This window comes from Balaenoptera borealis (genome assembly GCF_965194805.1).
Source record: "Balaenoptera borealis genome assembly, chromosome: 7".
Lineage (NCBI taxonomy): Eukaryota > Metazoa > Chordata > Mammalia > Artiodactyla > Balaenopteridae > Balaenoptera > Balaenoptera borealis.
In genome coordinates this window covers 28,729,533-28,753,971 of record NC_138864.1, presented here as the reverse complement: position 1 = coordinate 28,753,971, position 24,439 = coordinate 28,729,533, and the positions used below count along the sequence as shown (strand labels likewise).

Sequence of the window (24,439 nt, the reverse complement as noted above, 5' to 3'; positions counted from 1 at the left end):
AGGAAAACCGGAGACAAAAGAATAGGGACAGGACCTGCACCTTGTGGAGGGAGCTGTGAAGTAGGAAAAGTTCCCACACACTAGGAAGCCCCTCCACTGGCGGAGATGGGGGGTGGGGAGGGAGTTTCGGAGCCACAGAGGAGAGCGCAGCAACAGGGGTGCGGAGGGCAAAGAAGAGAGATTCCCGTGCAGAGGATCAGAGCCGACCAGCACTCACCAGCCCGAGAGGCTTGTCTGCTAACCCGCCAGGATGGGTGGGGGCTGGGAGCTGAGGCTTGGGCTTCGGAGGTCAGATCACAGGGAGAGGACTGGGGTTGGCTGCAAGAACACAGCCTGAAGGGGGCTAGTGCGCCACAGCTAGCCGGGAGGGAGTCCGGGGAAAGGTCTGGACTTGCCTAAGAGGCAAGAGACCATTGTTTCAGGGTGCACGAGGAGAAGGGATTCAGAGCACCGCCTAAATGAGCTCCAGAGATGGGCGCGAGCCGTGGCTATCAGCGTGGACACCAGAGATGGGCATGAAACGCTAAGGCTGCTGCTGCAGCCACCAAGAAGCCTGTGTGCAAGCACAGGTCACTATCCACACCTCCCCTCCTGGGAACCTGTGCAGCCCGCCACTGCCAGGGTCCTGTGATCCAGGGACAACTCCCCCTGGGAGAACACATGGTGCGCTTCAGGCTGTTGCAACTTCACACTGGCCTCTGCCACCACAGACTTGCCCTTAATTCCATACCCCTCCCTCCCCCTAGCCTGGGTGAGCCAGAAGCCCCTAATCAGCTGCTCCTTTAACCCCCTCCTCTCTGGGTGAAGAACAGACGCCAGAGGGCGTCCTACATGCAGCGGCAGGGCCAAATCCAAAGCTGAACCCCAGGAGCTGTGCGAACAAAGAAGAGAAAGGGAAATTTCTCTGTGCAGCCTCAGGAGCAGAGGATTAAATCTCCACAATCAACCTGATGTACCCTGCATCTGTGGAATACCTGAATAGACAATGAATCACCCCAAAACTGAGGCGGTGGACTTCGGGAGCAACTGTAGACTTGGGGTTTGCCTTCTGCAACTAATTTGTTTCTAGTTTTATATTTATCTTAGTTTAGGATTTAGAGCTTATTATCATTGGTAGATTTGTTTATTGATTTGTTTGCTCTCTTCCTTTATATATATACACATATATTTTCCTTTTTCTCTTTTTGTGAGTGTTTATGTGTATGCTTCTTTGTGTGATTTTGTCTGTATAGGTTTGCTTTTACCATTTGTCCTAGGGTTCTGTATGTCCATTTGTTTTAGTATAGTTTTTAGTGCTTGTTATCACTGGTGGATTTGTTTATTGGTTTGGTTGCTCTCTTTTTTTTTTTTTAATTACTTTTTTATTTTAATAATATTTTTAATTTTTTATTTTAATAACTTCATTTATTTTGTTTATTTTTTTCTTTCTTTCTTCTTTTTTTTCTCCCTTTTCTTCTGAGCCATGTGGCTGACAGGGTCTTGGTGCTCCAGCCGGGTGTCAGGGCTGAGCCTTTGAGGTGGGAGAGCCAAGTTCAGGATATTGGTCCATCAGTGACCTCCCGGCTACTCGTAATATCATTCGGTGAGAGCTCTCCCAGACATCTCTGTCTCAATGTTAAGATCCAGCTCCACTCAACGACCAGCAAGCTACAGTGCTGGACACCCCATGCCAAACAACTAGCAAGACAGGAACACCACCCCAACCATTATCAGAGAGACTGCCTAAAATCATAATAAATTCACAAACACCCCAAAACACACGACCGGACGTGGTCCTGCCCACCAGAAAGACAAGATCCGGCCTCATCCATCAGAACACAGGCACCAGTCCCCTCCACCAGTAAGCCTACACAACCCACTGAACCAAACTTACCCACTGGGGGCAGATACCAAAAACAATGGGAACTACGAAACTGAAGCCTGTGAAAAGGAAACCCCAAACACAGTAAGTTAAGCAAAATGAAAAGACAGAGAAAAACATAGCAGATGAAGGAGCAAGGTAAAAACCCACCAGACCAAACAAATGAAGAGGAAATAGGCAGTCTACCTGAAAAAGAATTCAGAGTAATGATAGTAAAGATGATCCAAAATCTTGGAAATAGAATTTAGAAGATACAAAAAACAATTAACAAGGACCTAGAAGAACTAAAGAGTAAACAAACAATGATGAACAGCACAATAAATGAAATTAAAAATTCTCTAGAAGGAATCAACAGCAGAATAACTGAGGCAGAACAGATAAGTGACCTGAAAGATGAAATAGTGGAAATAACTACCGCAGAGCAGAATAAAGAGAGAAGAATGAAAAGAATTGAGGACAGTCTCAGAGACCTCTGGGACAACATTAAATACACCAACATTCGAATTATAGGGGTCCCAGAAAAAGAAGAGAAAAAAGAAAGGGTCTGAGAAAATATTTGAAGAGATTATAGTTGAAAACTTCCCGAATATGGGAAAGGAAATAGTCAATCAAGTCCAGGAAGGGCAGAGAGTCCCATACAGGATAAACCCAAGGAGAAACATGCCAAGACACATATTAATCAAACTATCAAAAATTAAATTCAAAGAAAAAATATTAAAAGCAGCAAGGGAAAAGCAACAAATACATACAAGGGCATCCCCATAAGGTTAACAGCTGATCTTTCAGCAGAAACTCTTCAAGCAAGAAGGGAGTGGCAGGACATATTTAAAGTGATGAAAGGGAAAAACCTACAACCAAGATTACTCTACCCAGCAAGGATCTCATTCATATATGATGGAGAAATTAAAACCTTTACAGACAAGCAAAAGCTAAGAGAATTCAGCACCACCAAACTGGCTTTACAACACAAGCTAAAGGAACTTCTCTAGGCAGGAAGCACAAGAGAAGGAGAAGACCTACAATAACAAACCCAAAACAATGAAGAAAACTGTAATAGGAACATACATATCAATAATTACCTTAAATATAAATGGATTAAATGCCCCAACCAAAAGACATAGACTGGCCAAATGGATACAAAAACAAGACCCGTATATATGCTGTCTACAAGAGACCCACTTCAGACATAGAGACACATACAGACTGAAAGTGAGCGGATGGAAAAAGATGCAAATGGAAATCAAAAGAAAGCTGGAGTAGCAATTCTCATATCAGACAAAATAGACTTTAAAATAAAGACTATTACAAGAGACAAAGAAGGACACTACATGATGATCAAGGGATCACTCCAAGAGGAAGATATAACAATTGTAAACATTTATGCACCCAACATAGGAGCACGTGAATACATAAGGCAAATGCTAACAGCCATAAAAGGGGAAATCGACAGTAACACTATCATAGTAGGGGACTTTAACACCCCACTTTCACCAATGGACAGATCATCATCCATAATGAAAATAAATAAGAAAACACAAGCTTTAAATGACACATTAAACATGATGAACTTAATTGATATTTATAGGGCATTCCAGCCAAAAACAACAGAATACACTTTCTTCTCAAGTGCTCATGGAACATTCTCCAGGATAGATCACATCTCAGATCACAAATCAAGCCTTGGTAAATTTAAGAAGATTGAAATCGTATCCAGTATCTTTTCCGACCATACTGCTATGAGACTAGATATCAATTACAGGAAAAAAAACTGTAAAAAATACAATCACATGTAGGCTAAACAATACACTACTAAATAACCAAGAGATCACTGAAGAAATCAAAGAGGAAATCAAAAAATACCTAGAAACAAATGACAATGAAAACACTATGACCCAAAACCTATGGGATGCAGCAAAAGCAGTTCTAAGAGGGAAGTTTATAGCAATACAATCCTACCTCAAGGACCAAGAAAAATCTCAAATAAACAACCTGCCCTTACACCTAAAGCAATTAGAGAAAGAAGAACAAAAAAAAAACCCCAAAGTTAGCAGAAGGAAAGAAATCATAAAGATCACTTCAGAAATAAATGAAAAATAAATGAAGGAAACGATTGCAAAGATCAGTAAAACTAAAAGATGGTTCTCTGAGAAGATAAACAAGATTGAGAAACCATTAGCCAGACTCATCAAGAAAAAAAGGGAAATGACTCAAACCAACAGAATTAGAAATGAAAAAGGAGAAGTAACAACTGACACTGCAGAAATACAAGGATCATGAGGGATTACTACAAGCAAGTGTATGCCAATACAATGGACAACCTGGAAGAAATGGACAAATTCTTAGAAAATCACAACGCTCCAAGACTGAACCAGGAAGAAATAGAAAATATAAACAGACCAGTCACAAGCACTGAAATTGAAACTGTGATTAAAAATCTTCCAGCAAACAATAGCCCAGGACCAGATGGCTTCACAAGTGAAATCTATCAAACATTTAGAGAAGAGCTAACACCTATCCTTCTCAAACTCTTCCAAAATATAGCAGAGGAAGGAACACTCCCAATCTCATTCTATGAGGCCACCATCACTCTGATACCAAAACCAGACAAAGATGTCACAAAAAAAGAAAACTACAGGCCAATATCACTGATGAACATAGATGCAAAGATCCTCAACAAAATGGCAAACAGAATCCAACAGCACAATAAAAGTATCCTACACCATGATCAAATGCGGTTTATCCCAGGAATGCAAGGATTCTTCAATATACACATATCAATCAATGTGATCCACCATATTAACAAACTGAAGGATAAAAACCATATGATCATCTCAATAGATGCAGAAAAAGCTTTTGACAAAATTCAACACCCGTTTATGATAAAAACCCTCCAGAAAGTAGGCATAGAGGGAACTTAGCTCAACATAATAAAGGCCATATATGACAAACCCACAGCCAACATTGTTCTTAATGGTGAAAACCTGAAACAATTTCCACTAAGATCAGGAAAAAGACAAGGTTGCCCAATCTCACCACTCTTATTCAGCATAGTTTTGGAAGTTTTAGCAACAGCAGTCAGAGAAGAAAAGGAAATAAAAGGAATCCAAATCAGAAAATAAGAAGTAAATCTGTCCCTGTTTGCAGATGATATGATACTATACATAGAGAATCCTAAAGATGCTACCAGAAAACCACTAGAGCTAATCAATGAATTTGGTTAAGTAGCAGGACACAAAATTAATGCGCAGAAATCTCTTGCATTCCTATAAACTAATGATGAAAAATCTGAAAGAGAAATTAAGGAAACACTCCCACTTACCATTGCAACAAAAAGAATAAAATACCTAGGAATAAACCTACCTACGGTGACAAAAGACTTGTATGCAGAAAACTATAAGACACTGATGAAAGAAATTAAAGATGATACAAACAGATGGAGAGATATACCATGTTCTTGGATTGGAAGAATCAACATTGTGAAAATGACTATACTACCCAAAGCAATCTACAGATTCAGTGCAATCCTTATCAAACTACCAATGGCATTTTTCATAGAACTAGAACAAAAAAATTCACAATTTGTATGGAAACACAAAAGATGCTGAATAGCCAAAGCAATCTTGAGAAAGAAAAACGGAGCTGGAAGAATAAGGCTCCTGGACTTCAGACTATACTACAAAGTTCCAGTAATCAAGACAGTATGGTACTGGCAGAAAAACAGAAATATGGATCAATGGAACAGGATAGAAAGCCTGAGATAAACCCATGCACATATGGTCACCTAATCTTTGATAAAGAAGGCAAGAATATACAGTGGAGAAAAGACAGTCTCTTCAATAAGTGGTGCTGGGAAAACTGGACAGCTATATGTAAAAGAATGAAATTAGAATACTCCCTAACACCATACACAAAAATAAACTCAAAATGGATTAAAGACCTAAATGTAAGGCTAAACACTATAAAACTCTTAGAGGAAAACATAGGCAGAACACTCTATGACATAAATCACAGCAAGATCCTTTTTGACCCACCTCCTAGAGAAAGGGAAATACAAACAAAAATAAACAAATCAGACCTAATGAAACTTAAAAGCTTTTGCACAGCAAAGGAAACCATAAACAAGACAAAAAGACAACCCTCAGAATGGGAGAAAGTATTTGCAAATGAAGCAACTGATAAAGGATTAATCTCCAAAATTTACAAGCAGCACATGCAGCTCAATATCAAAAAGACAAACAACTCAATCCAAAAATGGGCAGAAGACCTAAATAGACATTTCTCCAAAGAAGATATACAGATTGCCAACAAACACATGAGAGGATGCTCAACATCACTAATCATTAGAGAAATGCAAATCAAAACCACAGTGACGTATCACCTCACACCAGTCAGAATGGCCATCATCAAAAGGTCTACAAACAGTACATGCTGGAGAGGGTGTGGAGAAAAGGGAACCCTCTTGCACTGTTGGTGGGAATGTAAATTGATACAGCCACTATGGAGAACAGTATGGAGGTTCCTTAAGAAACTAAAAATAGAACTACCATACGACCCAGCATTCCCACGACTGGGCATATACCTTGAGAAAACCATAATTCAAAAAGAGTCATGTACCACAATGTTCACTGCAGCTCTATTTACAATAGCCAGGACATGGAAGCAACCTAAGTGTCCATCAACAGATGAATGGATAAAGAAGATGTGGCACATATATACAATGGAATATTACTCAGCCATAAAAAGAAATGAGATTGAGTTATTTGTAGTGAGGTGGATGTACCTAGGGTCTATCATACACAGTGAAGTAAGTCAGAAAGAGAAAAACAGATACTGTATGCTAACACATATATATGGAATCTTAAAAAAAAAAAATTTATGAAGGATCTAGAGGTAGGACAGGAATAAAGGTGCAGACATAGAGAATGGACTTGAGGACACGGGAGACGGGTAAGCTGGGACGAAGTGAGAGAGTGGCATGCACATATACACACTACCAAATATCAAATAGATAGCTAGTGGGAAGCAGCCGCATAGCACAGGGAGATCAGCTCGATGCTTTGTGACCACCTGGCGGGGTGGGATAGGGAGGATGGGAGGGAGTCACAAGAGGGAGGGGATATGGGGATATATGTGTACATATAGCTGATTCACTTTGTTATATAGCAGAAACTAACACACCATTGTAAGGCAATTATACTCCAATAAAGATGTTAAAATATAATATATATATATATATATATATATATATATATATATATATATATATAATCTGGAAGCAAAAAGTCTTTATTCTTAGAAAATCTATGTGTTTTTCTTAATTAGATGCTTATACATGGTGACATTATAATTAGCATGAACATGGTTAAGAAGGAGTTTTAATACTATTTCTTAATCGAAAGAAAATAGTTCAGAATTCGAACTTTATTTTCTGTATTTTAAGAAATGGTAACACTTAATGTGTTGAAAATTTTAAGTACTTTACTATTCTCAGTTAAGGGATTTTTGTATTTATCATTTTGCTTTAGAAATACTTTTTTTCGTGAGCAAGAAAATACCAATATAATACTTAGCTATAGGAATGATAATTTTAGGAGTTAACACATTTCAGCAATTTTTGTCAAGATGGTATATCAAAAGCATATTCTCTCTGATATTAGTAGTTGTTTATTTAAACTAAAAATGCTTACGCAAGCAAATCCATTTAGGAAACATTGACTTATGTGAAGTTACCTAAGAGCAGGATTTTCCTCGCCTTTATAAGCTTAAGTGCTTTATAACTCACCAAGAAGGGATATTATATGCAAAATTTCCCAAACATTTGATTTTAGATCCTTCTTTTCTGGAGAATCTCCTGGGGTGGTGATTTGTCTAACACATTTTAGGGCATGTCACATTAGAATGTGCTTTATACAATTACAACCTTTAGAAGTTAATCATGATATTTCAAATATAGTAATTTGTATATAACTGCAAAAATATCTTCCAACTTGCTGTGTACTTACAAAAAAAAATAAAGTCTTCAGAAATATTCCAAGTAGTTGTGCTATATATTGATTTTGCTTGTTGAAGCCCTCATTCTTCTATGTGTCATTTAGAATAACATGAGAACATTTCAAATTTTATTCTATCTGATATTTAAATCTACACCTATAAAAATTTAATTTTGTTCTGTCTTATTTGGCTATCAAAATGGTAGGTTCAAATATCCCTCATGTTTCTGTATATGTAATAATGCGTCTGTTTTTATATTGCCTTCCTTGTTTAAACCAGGTGCCTATTCTTTAAAAACTGTATAAATAGTAGTATTCCTTCTTTTCATTCAGATATTTTTTTCAGGGCCTTTGTTTTTGACAAAGCAAGAAAGCGATGCCTCTGGTTCCCTTTCAATAGCATGTCAAGTGGAGTGAAAAAAGAGTTTGGCCATGAATTTGACCTCTATGAAAACAAAGGTAACTGGCTTCTCCCTAAATATTTCGTAATGAAACAAAGTATAAAATATATGTAATTGCCTGCCACAGTGCTCTTTCTAACTGATTTTTCCATTATATCATGGATCTATTATGAAGTCAATTCATCTATTAAGACAGATGACACTACTGCCTTGACTATTTTCAGTATGGTACTTTAAAGACACCTTTTCCCAAATTTTCCATAGTTAGATTATCCCTCCCCTCTTTGTTTATTTCTGGTAACATCTCCCAGAACTGATATTCTCCACAGTCATTTTAGAAAGTGCCACCTTAAGTTATTAGTTTAAGACATTTTATATAACAGCAAATTTTGAGCTTACTATAGTATTATAAATTTTAATAACTTTGGATAATTAATCTAAGTTATAGTGATGATTTCTGATAACAACAAAATGTGGAGGTTTTGAAAAATTAGTTGGATCTATTCCTAGTTACATACTTTAAAAAAATATTTGAAAGAATTGAGACCATATTATTAGTTAATTTGCCTACTTTGGTAGTTTGATATTATATTCACAAGGTATTTATTTTGTTCAAAAGTGGATTTATAATAATAAAATAATTGAAGAATGTTTATTAAATGTGTATTTTACAGAATAAATCCCTCATTACACAAAATAATAATCATGAATTATGTTTATGATAATACTATTTATTTCAATTTTAATGTTTTCTTTAATTCATGTTAGAAAATAAGATGATCTCTATATACCCCAATAATTCTGTAAATCCTAAACATAATTCATAATCTAGTATAAAACCACCTTTAATCTTCTAGGTTGCTAACAACTGTATATACTATTATTGGATAGAAATATACAGCTTGTTTCAGTTTGATTGTCCTATAATTTAGCAGCTGATCTGTTAGCAAAAATATGGAAAATAACAATCAGCATAATGTAATTATCACATACACACACATACACAAAAACCCACACAATTTTACTGATATAAAGACAAATCAGTTATTTCCATTATCTTAAAGTATCTTTTTGAATTCAATATAGATTTACAAATTTTTGTTTTTAATATGTTCTTAAAATGGTCTGTGAATTTGAGCAAATCACTATGCTAAATAAAATTTGCCTGTCCAGTTGAGTATAAAGAATAATCTATGTTAAGTAGGTAGACTAATCTCTACAGTTATCCAGGTATATACTCACAAAATTAAAACTTCTCAATGGTGTTTTTTGTTTGTTTTGGATTACTCTGAAATGTATTATTTTGAAAATATTAGTAGAATTTTTAGGCAAGAAATTTCAATATGATTTGTGATGGTTTATAAGCATTACTTAAAGATTTGAATGGAATTTTATCATTTTTATTTTTAATATACACAGCATATATGTTACACATAGTTATAACATTTTTCTCTGCTTTCTTCTGATAGACTACATTAGAAACTGCATCATCGGTAAAGGAGGTAGCTATAAGGGAACGGTATCTATCACTAAAAGTGGCATCAAATGCCAGCCCTGGAATTCCATGATACCACACGAACACAGGTAAGAATAGCATGAAGAAAAGAGGACAGAGCCTCTCTTTTATAGGTGTGTTACCAATCCCAGGTTAGTGCTTCAGAATAATCCTACAGTTCTATAATAATTTAGCCAACTTTGCAGAAGTGTATTAGGCCACAGCTTATCTGAATTTGTAACTGATATTTAGCCAAAGAATAAAAAATTATTATTAAGATGTAGCCTAACATTTTTTCACCTCGAAACCTCAATTTATAGATCTTGGTGTTTGGGAAGAAATAATACAAAAGTAATTAAAAAAATTTTTTTTCCCTCTCTTTGCCTGCGAAAAGGCACAGCACTCTGCAGCTGGAGTGGAGAGGTTGCCTGTGATAAGTTGGAGATGGAACAGATTCTGATCTTACCCAGGGGCCAAATGTTCTTTAACCATGGTGGTTCTCAAACTTGACTGCACATTAAAATCACCTGCTACAAGCCCTTAACAAATCCTACCACCCGGGCATCAACACAGACCAATTAAATCAGAATCACTTGGCACCCAGTATTTTTTTTAAAAGTTCCCCAGGTGATTCTAAAGCACAGTCAAAATTGAGAACCTCTGCTAAAAATTCATGCCTCAGATTGACCAACTTTCCCATTTCACCTAGTGCCTAATAACTAGAGAAAACTTTATTCCTTGGAAATTAAATGTCTATAGTGAAGAGAAGAATTGTGTTCATTATAACAGATGAATGCTATTTAAAGATAGTAAACATAATATCCATAGGCTCATTAGTCTGAGAATTTTAATCATCATGGAGGAGAAACATAGATATCTACTCACTAGAGAGCCATATATAGCCAGAGTTTTTCAAGACTTATTTCACAAAGAATTTTAACAGGAACTAAAGTAGTTTAAAACAGCTCTCCCTGGTTATTAGATGCACTGGAAGATTTAGTTTACCATGTGCCAAGTACCTTGCTGAGCAGTATACCTGGTTTATCTCATTTAATCCTCTCAAAAACCACAAAGTAGGTGATTTTATTAGTTCTATTTTTTATATGGTGAAACTGAAGAGCAAAGATCCTTAGTAACTTTTCAAGATCATGCACAACTAGCAAGTGGTATGGCCAGAATCTGAGGCCAGCCAGTGTCACTCTGTATGCTGTGTTTTAACAATCCCAGGGCCTTAAACACCCAGCAAATCAGTAGGGTACGTGCTGTGACCTGTTTTTGCAATAGAGGTAGTAACTTGCCTTGATGAATCCACTTTTTATTCCATTTCATTCATTTGGTGGGGGGCAAAACTATGCAAGATGATTTTACTTCAGTAAACAGAAACCGAGTTCATTGGCCCACGTAAAAAGAAAAAGAGTTGGTTGCTCTACACTGGGATTAAACCTGTGATTCTGGCCTTGTTAACAACAGCTAGTAAGTGTCCAAGCAGACCAGCTTTACAGTGTTTCAATAACAGAAAACAACTAATTTTTCCAAATTCATTACTTATGAATTACATGAATACCTCCAAAACATAGTTTTATCTTTACATTACAAAACAATGTAATTGGTTTTGTCCTCTCATAAGGATTTGCATGGCGTCACTCCCTGCATAGTGAGGAAAACATTTTGCTTAAATAGATGGATCTAAGTTTTTCATGAACAAAGGAATGGCGTTTGAAATCAATCCTACCCTAGTTGAGGAGAGTACACTGGATGACCCAGTAGAGGTCTTATTTCAACCCAAATTCTCTATGATTGTGATTCTCTGCTACAGGAGTACATGTGAAATAGATCTCCCTGGGAACTGGCTTCCCAGTCCAATCAGCTATTTTACCAACAAACATTTCCTTGTGATATAAAGCTTTAGGGCTGAGAGGACCTTGTACATTAATCATTTTTTTAAATTTTATTCAATGGGAGCAACACATTTTCATCAATTAGCAGCTTATTGGAATATCTACATGCTAGGTTAACACTTTTAAGTGTTAACTAAAGATTAACTCTATGGAAAATTGAAAGAGAAATATGTATCTATATATGTCTGTCTAGAGGAGTGATTTATTGTCAACTCCCTAAATTGAAATATTTTACAAGTGGCTTAATGGGAAGATGATGATAGATGATGAAATTAGTATAGAAGCTTAACTAGAAAACCAGGTGACCTGATATCTACATCTATATCCTTCACTGGCCACCCAGCATTCATTAAAGAAGCAGATGATGGAATGGATCAAGTTTCCTATGAACACAGTTCATATTAAAAGAAAAGAAAAGGTGGCCAGCACCCAGAAGATCTAATTTATGTTTCAAAGTATATTTGGATGTAACTCAATTTTAAATATTCCTTCACTTATCTCTCTAAAAATAGAGCCTTGCTCACAAGGACAGAGAACCAAAAATAGTATATATGTGAGTAAAAGTTTATTACAGTTTATTACAGGGTGTGTGTGCAATAGGTTCTCATAAACGTGTGTTGAATGAACACATAGAGTGCAAAGAGCAGGGCTAGGCTTCATCGCTTGGTCAAGTATGGGATACTAAAGAAGAGCAGACGGAAAACTTCAGAACACAAAAGAAAACCAGTTAATCGGGGTAGAAAGTCATATACACCAAAGACTGAAGAGAAGAGATGACCCATTCTGCTCTTTACCCTGCATGTCCTAAAGAGGCATGTGATATGCATTGATATAGAATTGTGGAAAGCAGCACACATTTTTCTCTTCATTTTTCATTTTTATTAACTCCAGTGGGAAAACTTTATTCATCTTTTAACCATAGCTAGTTTTGATTTCTACTTTATCTCTTTCCCTTCCTACTTGCATTTTTCCTACTAAACTGTTGACTTATTCATTCACTACTTCTTTTTTTAAAATTAATTAATTAATTAATTAATTTTTGGCTGTGTTGGGTCTTTGTTGCTGTGTGTGGGTTTTCACTAGTTGTGACGACCGGGGGCTACTCTTCATTGCGGTGCACGGGCTTTGTAGTGGCTTCTCTTGTTGCGGAGCACGGGCTCTAGGTGTGCAGGCTCAGTAGTTGTGGCTCACGGGCTCTAGAGCGCAGGCTCAGTAGTTGTGGTGCCCGGGTTTAGCTGCTCCGCAGCATGGGGGATCTTCCCGGACTGGGGCTTGAACCCATGTCCCCTGCATTGGCAGGCAGATCCTTAACCACGGAGCCACCAGGGAAGTCCCATTCACTACTTCTTCTCTGCTTTACAAATCCACTGGAAAAGTATATGTGTGTATATGTATATGTGTGTGTGTGTGTGGAACAAAATCTCTAAAACTGTAGATATTTTATATGTGTGCATTTAACATGTGTTAAATCATTATTTAGTTTTTTAAACTTAATACATAAAATGATATAAAATGAAGGAGCTTATAATAATCTAATTCATTCCATTCATCTCGTAAGTGAAGTTGAAAACCCAAAGAGTAAGTAAATTATCTAAGGGTTAGTGTCATATACTAGTCGAGTGATACATATGGGGCAACAATGTAGATTTTTGTGATTAACAATAACTTATTCTCAGTACTATACTATAGCAAGCTTTTTCAGAAAATAGAGTTCAGAAAACAGAGGGGATTTTCTTAGGTAAATTTGATTAATGCAGTACTTTATGAAAAAAATATAAAGTAAAAGTCAGTTTTGATTCTATCAGAAAAATGAGTATTTCATTATAAATTTACTATGAAAAATTGGAGAACTGGCAAAATGAAAGGAAATAATTTTCACACAATGGCACAAAGATTATATTAAATTATTCTGGAATAATGGGGCTAAAACTAAGACAAAAGATGACTTATTTTTCACGAAATACTGAAAATTACTGTTAGGAACCGTAAAGTCATGATAAGTTTTCATTATATTATAATTTTTGTCAGTCATAAGACCTAATGTCTAATTTTTGTTCCCCAATATTTAAAATGCCAGTGAAGTAGGGATATAAACTCTTTATGTAAAGACATTTTGGCATTTCATAATGTTTATAATAATAGATATCTTGAAAATGTTTGGTTAGTAGTAAGTCTCTTGGACTCTTTATTTTTGACCAATAATTTACATTTTCTGAGCACTTAACTCTGGTGTATTTCCTGTCCAAATTAAATAATTTCATTGCAAAATATTCCTTGGTACCCAAGACATGTCCATATTTATTTTATGCCACAGCATAACAAAAATGATTATTTCTTAACTAGAGGTTTCAGTGGGTAGGAAACGTATTTGAATGGTATTTACTGAGAGACTAAAATCTTTGGACTTCACTGTAATTTAAGTACCATTTAGATCTCAGAGGTCAGTAAAAGTAGAAATTAAGCTTTATAGCAAAAATTGAACTGAATATTGAAAATGTAACCGGATTTTCAAAAAAAAGTGCTCACTAATGTTACCTACAGATGTATATTGTTTACTTATGCTTTTTTTGTGTGCAATCTAGCAGACACTTGCAGCATCATTGAGGCCAAGGTCACAAGCAGTACAAAAGAATAAAAAGGGCTTTGAACTCTTCTGCTCTTATGTTGAAGTACTGTGTGCTGGTAACAAAATTATAACGAGGGCATTAGACATTTTAAATGAAGGTAATATACTGCAGTCTGCACTCAATGGCCAACTATTATGAATTAAACCTGAAAGCACCAAGCCCCAGTCACAGTGAAAACTTTAAACATTTTTAAAGAGAATAAGCATTTCTGTTCTTTACTATGACAGTCTGACTACTAAGTGGAGTGTGCTTAGTAACAGATGGAGTTTATTAAGTGTCAATTACTCTCTCATCTCTTTGAACTTCTCAAAACAACCACATAGGTGTAAGATGTTATAAGTTATGGTTATACTCAGTGTATAGGTAAGCTAGTAGGCTGAAAGAGGCTAAAATTGCCCGCTGGGGTCTCCAGTTAGTAAGACAGAGCTGAAATTTGAGTCCAGATTCAATTTGTTTCTAGACCCTTTGTTCCTGTTACTTTATCACTCTATTTCTCAATTGTGCAGAAAAAAAGGGGGCTATCATTCATAAGAAAAGCAATAAACAAATAATTATCTCAGATAAGCAGCGTAATAGTGAGATTTCCAGGTCTAGTGCAGTATTTCTGCAGTTCTCTCCTAAGTGCTTTCCTCAATCATTTGCTGCCTTTGAGTGGAACTTTGAAATTGTGGTTCAAACAATGTCAATTAGGCTCTAGAATGATTGACTCTTAGTGAATCCAGAGGTGAATCATTCTTAAGGCTGCTGAATACGAGAATTCAGTTAGGTAAACGTCTATAAAATTTAAGTATCTTAAGAATAGATGGAAATGACAGAATTCAGGTTAATATCTATGGAGGTCTGAGATAGAAAAAAGGATTTCTCCACTTTTGGGAAAACATACCCACTAGTTAGTAAAATTAATAGCCCCCCCCCCAAAAGTTGCATGCTCTTATACTGTAATGATTATCATTTTAAAACTAGCTTTTTGCCTTCGAGCTATCGGGGTAAAGACCTACAGGAAAACTACTGTCGAAATCCTCGAGGGGAAGAAGGGGGACCTTGGTGTTTCACAAGCAATCCAGAGGTACGCTACGAAGTCTGTGACATTCCTCAGTGTTCAGAAGGTAAATGAACCTGAATGCCATGTGGGGTACTCTGCTCTCCCTTTGTGTAAAACTGCAACTCACATTAAAGGTTAACAAAATTGAATCAAATCACAATGAATATGATGTTCATTCAATTGCAACTATAGATCATAATTCGAGCATTTTTATAGGATGTTTTAAAAACTGATTATCATCAGATTAATGCAAAATAATGGAGCGAGTTATCAGTTTGAATTTCAAAAGATCCTGAGGTATCTCTTCAGGGAGAGTAAAAGTTTGGGCTTCCTCATCTGCTGTTTTGAGCTCATAATAGCTCAAAATCTGCTCCCATACTTCACCTGAAAGGAGCAGAATGACACTTAGCCCTTTATGAGTAACGCTAATTCTACTCATCCAGAACCTGCTTTTGCAGAAGTTTTGTCAAAGCTATTTTGAAGTGGTGTGGCAAGGGTATACGGACCCAGAAGAGAATAAGGAAGGGGGTCACTGAAAGTTCGAGTGCCCTGTGTGTGTTTTGGTGAACCAAATTTGATACATAGTCTGGAACTGAATACCATTCAGAATGGTATCTGAAGAGATCAAAACAGTAGATCACAGGCTGTCTGGAAGGCAGGCACTCTAAACCCATGTCTGTGTCTTCACCTCCTCTCACAGCATGAAAGGGCACTGCCCTTACTTTTACAGTGGAAACTGAATGACCCGCAAGAAGGAAGAGTAACCATTTCAGCATTGTATGTGGCTTCATTTTTCTTGGTTATCTGGCTACTGAATAGCTGGCTTTTTTAGTTCTGTCAGAAACTAAAATACTAAAAATCAAAATGAAACATGGATTGAATTCTGATAAAAATTTAGTAGCATTCTGAAGTACTTGGGGTGGGGATTACGGCTGGAATGCTGTCTAATTTTTATAGTGAGATATTTTACCTGTTTGTTATTAACCAAATATTTTTTGAACTATTTCTTCCATAATATTCATTAAGTATTAGGTTGATATTTATCACATAAAAAGGCCATTGTTAGCTAATTGTCACAGAGAAGGTGAATTTGTTTTCTGTTGTTAGTTAATTTAAAATTCTTGAATTCATGTGCTAGAGCCAGTTCCATCTGTTTGTAAATTCTTACTTTCCATTCCATATCATACTCTGTTCACTATAACTTCTTGTTTTTCTTTTCTTTTAAAAATAATAAACTGATCTGTGATAACGTTATGAATGTCTGTTTTGTATGAATAAGTCTGTAATATTTGTCTTAAATTTACACATGGAAGAAAACCCTACTTTTAGGGAACTCCCCGCTATCACAGTTTTCTGAGGTTGAAAGTTATTGGCAAGGAGTTTTCTTTATTGGTTTTGTTTGACCTGGGACAGTGTTTTCAAGGGAAGGTAAATTGGTCAAACTTTAAACAGTTTAGCATTTATCTTGCCTGCCTAGTCTGTGGGAATGTGATTTTTCAACCCCTGGTTTAAAAGAAAAACCTTCATCAAACTATATTGGCATATATCTAAAATGACAGGCGGTGTAGAATAAATGTGATAAAAAATAAATGCTTGGAAAAATTTCTGGTTTTCCTTATCTCATTAGAGTATACGTCCCTAATATTTTTTAATGATTTGAGGTCATCGCACCTCCCTTAGAAAAGGGCATTGATCATTAGTATGACTGGCACATGATGCTATTGGTCACGGTGGCATTAAAGGTTGCAGATATGCTTTCTCTGGAAGCAACTAGAAGTCTGAAAGAGTAGAATAACCCTCCTGTGAGAGAAGTAAACCAACACCTGTCCTGTAGGCTAAACATATTTCAGGGACTGTGAATTGAGCTGTGATATTTAAATTCATGCTAACATAAAGAGTGTTTTAGCAGGATTTTAATGAACGGTATCTAAAATAAGAAGAAGCATTGTCAATACATTAATGGAGAAAAATAGCTATTTATAAAATGGGTAATACAAAATATACAAAATAATGTAGATATGATGTAAATTTCTATTAAAATACATATATGAGGAAAACGCCTCAAAATCCACAATGTTTAAATAGTATGATGGGTGAGACATTTTAATCTATGGATATTGTAAATGTCAAGTTCCAAAGGTTATATTATTATGGATGAAATATTAATGATCACATCATTTTGTATACTTTAAAATTAAATAAGAAAAGTATGTGGTCAACTTTGGACTGTTCTTTGGAAAAGGACAAGTAGAACAGTATATATTTTTTGAAATTTTTCTAACTATATTAAAATATTTGCTAAATAATCACCTGAAATTTGTCTGCAATTTTGGTTCATAAAAATATATCTGGTATTTAAAGATTAAAATTATTTTCTTTTAATGTAAACCTTTGAAATATATTAAGCATTCCAAAATGAATACTCGTTTATCACATTTAGAACCTTACATAATTATGTAAAGAAAATATTACCATTAATGTTTAATTCAAAGATTATGGAAAACGGAGGTATATAAAATTTGACTTCTTGCTTTAACATTTGCTTGGGATTTAAAATAAAGCAATCACTAGTCATTGAAACAGATTTTTTAAATGATAAATATTCAAGTAAATGCATTTTATTAAGCCATAATCATTATTTTTAAATACCTTACACTTAAAATACCAAATAATACTGCCATAACTTTAAATGTGTAATTCCATACTCTGTGTGGCAAAAGACTTTTAAAAACAAAGATTTAAATAAAACTATTATTTATAAATGTGGATTTGTGAGACCATATTTTAAACATTCAGTTTTGCTGAAGTAATCACTAGCGTGGATTTGTCTGAGAGATATTTTCAAAATAGTTGTTTTAGTCTGTGAACTCAGATCACTTGTGGTTTTATGATTGATAAAAATGGAACACAGTAATTTTTGAGTTTAGTTAGTATATGAGAAAGGTGTTAAATTAATCCTAGTTATATTACAATTCAGGTGTAGTTTTTGTAGTTTTCTATTATCAATTAGGGCAGAACTATAATTAGAAAAAGGTATTCATTTACTTATGAATATAAACATTTATTTAGTTTGAGCTTTTGTGAACTGGGACAGTATTTTGCTTTTGTTTGTTTTTTTTTAAGGGAAGAACTTGCTGGAACGGTTAAATAATACATTGGCAACAATAGAGAGAGTCAAAAGGAAATACAGCAGGAGGTGCAATCCTCACCCTCTTGCACTCTTATATAGATAATGCTTTCACCTGAGTCCTTGGTAGGTAGGTGGACTTGGTTTCCACCTATATGGCTTGACTTTGAGCTGGGAAAACTTAGAAGAGTCTTAGAATTCTTGAAGTTTGAGAAGTAAATATGAGTTCAAAATTTGCCTTTCTCGAAGTAATTTTTATGACTAACCTGACGGTTGGATGCAATGGAGAAACCACAAATTTTTCATCCTGGGATAAGATGGCCAGTCTCGTTTCTCCTAGCCCCCAATAGGTGAGAATCCAACAGGCAGGCAACCTACTGCTGTAAACAGGAGCGAAGAGGGTAATGAGGACAATACTGAGAAAAGGCAGGGAGACTGACTTTCTAAAAGTTTTGCTTTCAACCTATTTTAAAGTATGACCAGTAAGAATGTGTAGGAAACAAGTTAAAATATGTAGGACAAAGAGGCAATTAGGGAGAATGGAAAGAGCGCTGGACTGTGGGTCAGAGGACCTGTGTTCCAGGCACAGATCTGGCATTTTCTGTTTTAGGTAAGTCCCTTAAAACTTTTGTGAGCCTTGTTTTCCTCACTGCAAGGCTCAAATGATTCCTTATATGTTAAAAATACTGAATAATCAAAGAATATGTAACTATAATATACTTAGCATCTCAGTCCTATCACAGGATTCACTTAATTCCCACCCCAACAGCAACTTTCATTGCCTTCCAAAATCTAACATTCTTCGTGTTAACTTTTATTATTTTTCAATCTCATTAGGTCTGCACCTGCATTCATAACTCTCTCTTCACTTTACTATAAACATAGCATACTAACTCATGTTTCTGTACCGTTTATGTTATTTTGCCCCTTTATAGTTTATCCACATCTTATCCATCCTTCAAGGTCTAAGTAAAATCCATTCTCTCCTAAAAGCCAAACACTAAGAACTTTCAGAATTGAATAAATTATCTACAAACTTGCTACTCCATGTGAGGTCCAAGGACCAGCAGCAGCATCGTCCTCTGGGAACTTGTTATTAATGCCTCAGTCCTCATTCACTGAATCAGAACTTGCCCTTTATTTAACAAGATCTCAAAGTAACTTTTATGCACATTAAAGTTTGGCAAAGCACTGATCTACTGCTCATGCTGGAAAGCAGTCATCTTATAGAATCACCTGTTTCATTTGTGTAGCTATGTTTCCTTAAGAAAATTAAAAATTCTAAAGTTTCAGAAGAAGTGTTTTTTAATAATGCCCCAACACAGTTTCCCAGACAATAAATTTATTCACTCTAATTAGAAAAGGATATACTCTTATAAACTGCATTTTCTGATTGAGACAAAATAGGTATACTCTGATTCCTGAGTACTATACAAGATTAGAAATTGTACATGTGGATATTTTATCCCCTTATTTGTGATCATAGGATTCTATTCTACTCTTCCATTCAATACAAAGGAGCAAACAACAATGATCAATGTTGCCTCATTTTCTGTGAACATATCAAACCTTGCATTCTTTTTAAAATGGGAACTAAGTTTGTAACTCCATTCAGATGGAAAGCTGAAATGTGATACTACATAACCGATGTGGAATTGACCTTGGCCAACCAGAGCACCTTTATCGGTATGCTCTTGGATCCCTCTCATTTATACTTCAGGAGCTTACTGACTGTTGTCTGGGGGATCTCAGTATCAAATGAGAGGAAGCTGAATTGGTCCCTTGTCTTAGTTCATAGATCAACCTACACGAAAAGAAGCAGATGGATCAGGCCAAATGGTTTCATGTTTTAGGGATTTAGTTATTAACGTCCTATTAGATTATAAAAATCAAAGGTTCAAAAGTGACGATTCTAATAATATATCCTGAATTTCTACAAATACTCATTAGGCTAGATCCCGGTGGATAAAACTAAACACTGATATCTTTTCCCACTTCAGCTAATGTTAGACGATCAGTAATCACAAGATACAAATGATGTGTTTGGGGAAGTTTGCCGGATTTGTAGGAAAGCCAAGCAATGATTTATTCCACAGGATGCCTGCCGTGCCACAAATCAACCTGTCCACTTGAGAAGCCTTATTTTCAGCTAGTTGATGTGATTCAGAGTTTTCAGTGTGGTATAAGAGGCCAGCCAGAAGAGAACTATTAATTAACTTCACAGAGTCATCAGCAATATCCAGCATAATTAGATCAGCTTATACATTTTAAAAACAGCGAGTACAAGAAGTTCAATAGCAGGTCATGTTCTATGCTAAGCTAGATAAGTATGTAAGTCTGCTCAGTTATTCGATGTGGATACTCACTGATAGAAAGGAACCATGATTTCGTCCTGTAAAATATTCACATTCTTTAAATAGTACCAGATTACTATTTGAAGCTGGTCTCTCAGATCTATCTGGTCCTGATCTTGGCATTAACTGTAGAAGTATGATGTGTACTCATTTTAAATTGTGTATTTTCTGTGTATGTGTTGCAGGGTAGGTTGAGAGAGGAGCAATGTCGTGTTTGACAGTATAAATATTGAGACCCCCGGCATTTTAGAACAACAAAGGGAAAATCCCCAAGGATTTTCAGTTTCTAGGTACCTTTTGGACAGTTATTAAAAAATTAGAAAGGCAGCATCTTGGCCCTATGGTAAATCTGTATGACACTAACTACAAAAATCCCATTTAAACTGTATGAAAAGTTCAGTAGGGAGTATTTTATGCCACTATTAATGAACATTACGCCCTAATTTAAAGTTAAAAGGGTACGTAAGTTTTTCTAAAAATATCCTTGCTAAACAGGTGATTTACTGTTCTTTAAATGGAACAGTGGTGTTCTTGATTTTGCTGTCAGAAGCAATTAACATGCCATGCTTTAATTTTATTAGTTGAATGCATGACCTGCAATGGGGAAAGTTATCGAGGCCCCATGGATCATACAGAATCAGGCAAGATTTGTCAGCGCTGGGATCATCAGACTCCACATCGGCATAAATTCTTGCCAGAAAGGTAAAATACCACCAAATCATGTGTCCAATGATTCTATTTACAAACTGTTATTTGCCCCATGGCAAATTACCATGGAAATTCTCTTGATATAATGTTTTCCTGATAGTCTTGGGGCACAGGGATTTATGATGAGGTATATGAGAGTGCTGGCTTCACCTCCAACTGGTCTTGGCTGATGAGGTTAAGAGTCCCTGAAATCAGGATGGTCCTGAACACAGGAACATCAGTGGCTGGAGAAGGAAAACACTAATAGAAGCTTCCTCTTTCCCTTCCGCAGCAGCAAAAAGAGAAAAGCTCATTCAATAATAACCACTTGGACAGGCCCAAGCCGGGGAGGGCGGCATTATCGTTAAATAAAAGTGAATGTGAATCTCCTCCTAGTGCCACACCTTCCGTGACTTAGGTAAAGTGGGGTCAATGTGCGACACCATGACGCAGCTCATGCCCATAGAGAGGGAATGAAAGGCGGAACAAACAATTCTTTTGCTGCTTTCTTGTGGTGGATTTTGAAGTTGCCCATCTGGAAAAGTCAGGCAACCAAGTCTACTTTTCTCCTCAGGAGTAGGTTTTGAGTTTAAATGGTTTACAAATTATGTGTATTTTGGCCCATTCATTTCACAGGAAACATTTTAGTTGAAAAAAATGTTTCCTTCTTTTTATTATAAAGGCTAAAAATACAAATAACTACAGAAGAAGGTCTATCCCCACCTTTCTTCTGAAATTGCTGAAAGGTGTTTTTTCTTTCTTCTTTCTCTTTTTGTCTTGCTCTTCTAGATGAAATTAAAACTGCTTTGTTTTTAAGTGCATCTCTTGTCTTTTAAGTGAGAGCACAAGGAATATGGTAGCAATTAAAAACAACTCGCCAATTCAGGACCCTGTTCATTTAAAGGGAGGTGGGTATAGAGAAAGTGGTGTGATGGAGTCTGTCTCTAGCTCTGCTGGAGGTGAGGGCATGACCTAGAAAGACTCTAGCTCTAAACTTGAGCTATCATTAGTAACATAGCTATTGAAACCTAACTTTCAGTTTGAACTTTAAGTCTGCTCTAGAAGAGGACCTGTTTTCTTAATGAGCATTCTACACGAGGTCAGGTTTATGTAATCTGTCCTTAATTGGGCTTTATGAGAAGGGGATTCAGTTTGGGACCTCAACCAGTGGACCGGTACCAAGTGGACCTAACTTATTAGCAAAGGGGATGGTACTCTAGCCTTAGTAGAATATGCACAGTAATAGATTCAGCAGTCAATGATTAGCAGTCCTTGTAAGGCGAAACATAGAAAATCTCTTCTTTCCTCAGCTAACAGTATCCGAGCTAAGTCAAAAGTTATTTTGTGAGCTGAGAGCTGGGTGGTGTTCCAGGCAGATTTACATGACACTTTTCTTGGTGTGGTTTGCAGATATCCCGACAAGGGCTTTGATGATAATTATTGCCGCAATCCTGATGGCAAGCCGAGGCCATGGTGCTATACTCTTGACCCTGACACCCCCTGGGAGTACTGTGCAATTAAAACGTGCGGTAAGTTAGGGTCAAATTTATTGCTTCCTTTTCCTCTCACAGACTGGATCTAAGCAGGCGATTATTAGTGAGACAGGTTAACAACTATTTTACTTGATACTTTAACGTGTATAGGTTTTAACATTTTTAGAATGTGTTACATAATCCTACCCAATCTTTTGCACTTCAGAGAGCCATTATTTTGAAAGAGATACACACACAAGTGCACACGTACACACAAAACATTTATACTTATGGCAAAGACCTAAACATTCTCATGTTACCAAGAAAAAGGGAAAAAAATCTACAGAGGGAGGAAAAAGATCAGGGATTATGTGCAGTATCATAATGTCATTAGGGCCATAAGAGCTAGGACCTCAGATTCTTACCTTCCAATCCTGTATCCTTTCCCTACCTATCCTCCCAGACATAACATGAGCTGTCAACTGACTATGCACATCTTCTGGTGAATGACAGAGGCTGCAATGTAGAAAACTAAGTCTAACAGAAGATTCTCACAGACATCTTTAATCTCTAGTAGCTGATCCTCACCTCTCTGGCCTCCTTATACACAGCCTGCATTCTCTTTCAACCTGTTTTTTAGCAGTCCTACTATCCTTCTATGTACTGGCCTTTACCCAACTTTCCTGAGTTTATGATAAAAGCTTCTTTTCTTACTTGCTTTGTGATATCCCTTTGAATCTGTACACTTGGTCCTCTCCTCCACAGTTAACTCACACATTTTTATTCTTCTCTGAAATAATCCTGGATAATAATTAGGTGTAAACATGCTTTTATTTGTATGTGTACAGTCTTATTTTTTCAACTGTATCCTAAAATGCTTTCAAATCAGAATTGCATAAATTTAGTAAGGTGGAATCATGTTATAAATTGGCTGGCTAATATAAAGATATGTATATCTAGAGAGAAAAATGTAAAGACATACAATCAGGTACCAGCACCCAGAATGATAAATATACAATTATGAGGCTATGGATAGGGATTTGCATATTTCCCTAGATTGGCATGATGAGGCTATTTCTTTGAACAGACTTATTCAGTATTATCTACACTATGATACTGCCAAGGTAAATATCTCTCCACTTAGACCTGCTAATAAAAGGAAATGTTTTGGACGACTCAAATAAAACCCACAGAAAGGAGATGTGTCTGGCATATGTGAAATAACTGCAGAATCTGGAAGGCTCTCAATGTGAACACAGTGTTCCAAGGAAATTGAACCATCTGTTTGGTCCTTAAAATAAGGGATGACTCTTGTGACAGTGTTTCTCTGTATAGATTGGTTAGTTCAACTCAATGAGTTTTAAAATCTTGTTAATCTGTCAGTAATTCTAGACCAGCTAGGTACAATAAACCAATAGTTTCCCTTCCATTTTTCTTTTTGTGTGTGTTTTAGGCACTCATAAATCGTCTCTGGAATAAGACCAG

At 36.2% G+C, this 24,439-nt stretch overlaps 1 protein-coding gene across 3 annotated transcripts in view; it reads left to right on the top strand.

Annotated features, from left to right (window-relative positions):
* HGF (hepatocyte growth factor) overlaps positions 1-24,439 on the top strand; it is a 116,160-nt gene that overhangs the window by 14,044 nt on the left and 77,677 nt on the right. Inside the window, exons 4-8 of one of the 3 annotated variants that reach the window (XM_082399369.1) lie at positions 8,198-8,310; positions 9,722-9,836; positions 15,236-15,378; positions 21,377-21,497; positions 22,893-23,011. In XM_082399369.1, the coding sequence (XP_082255495.1) occupies positions 8,198-8,310; positions 9,722-9,836; positions 15,236-15,378; positions 21,377-21,497; positions 22,893-23,011 (611 nt within the window). Of the gene's footprint in view, positions 1-8,184; positions 8,311-9,721; positions 9,837-15,235; positions 15,379-21,376; positions 21,498-22,892; positions 23,012-24,439 lie in introns of all 3 variants that reach the window. The other 2 variants (XM_082399370.1, XM_082399371.1) reach the window with 2 other exon arrangements.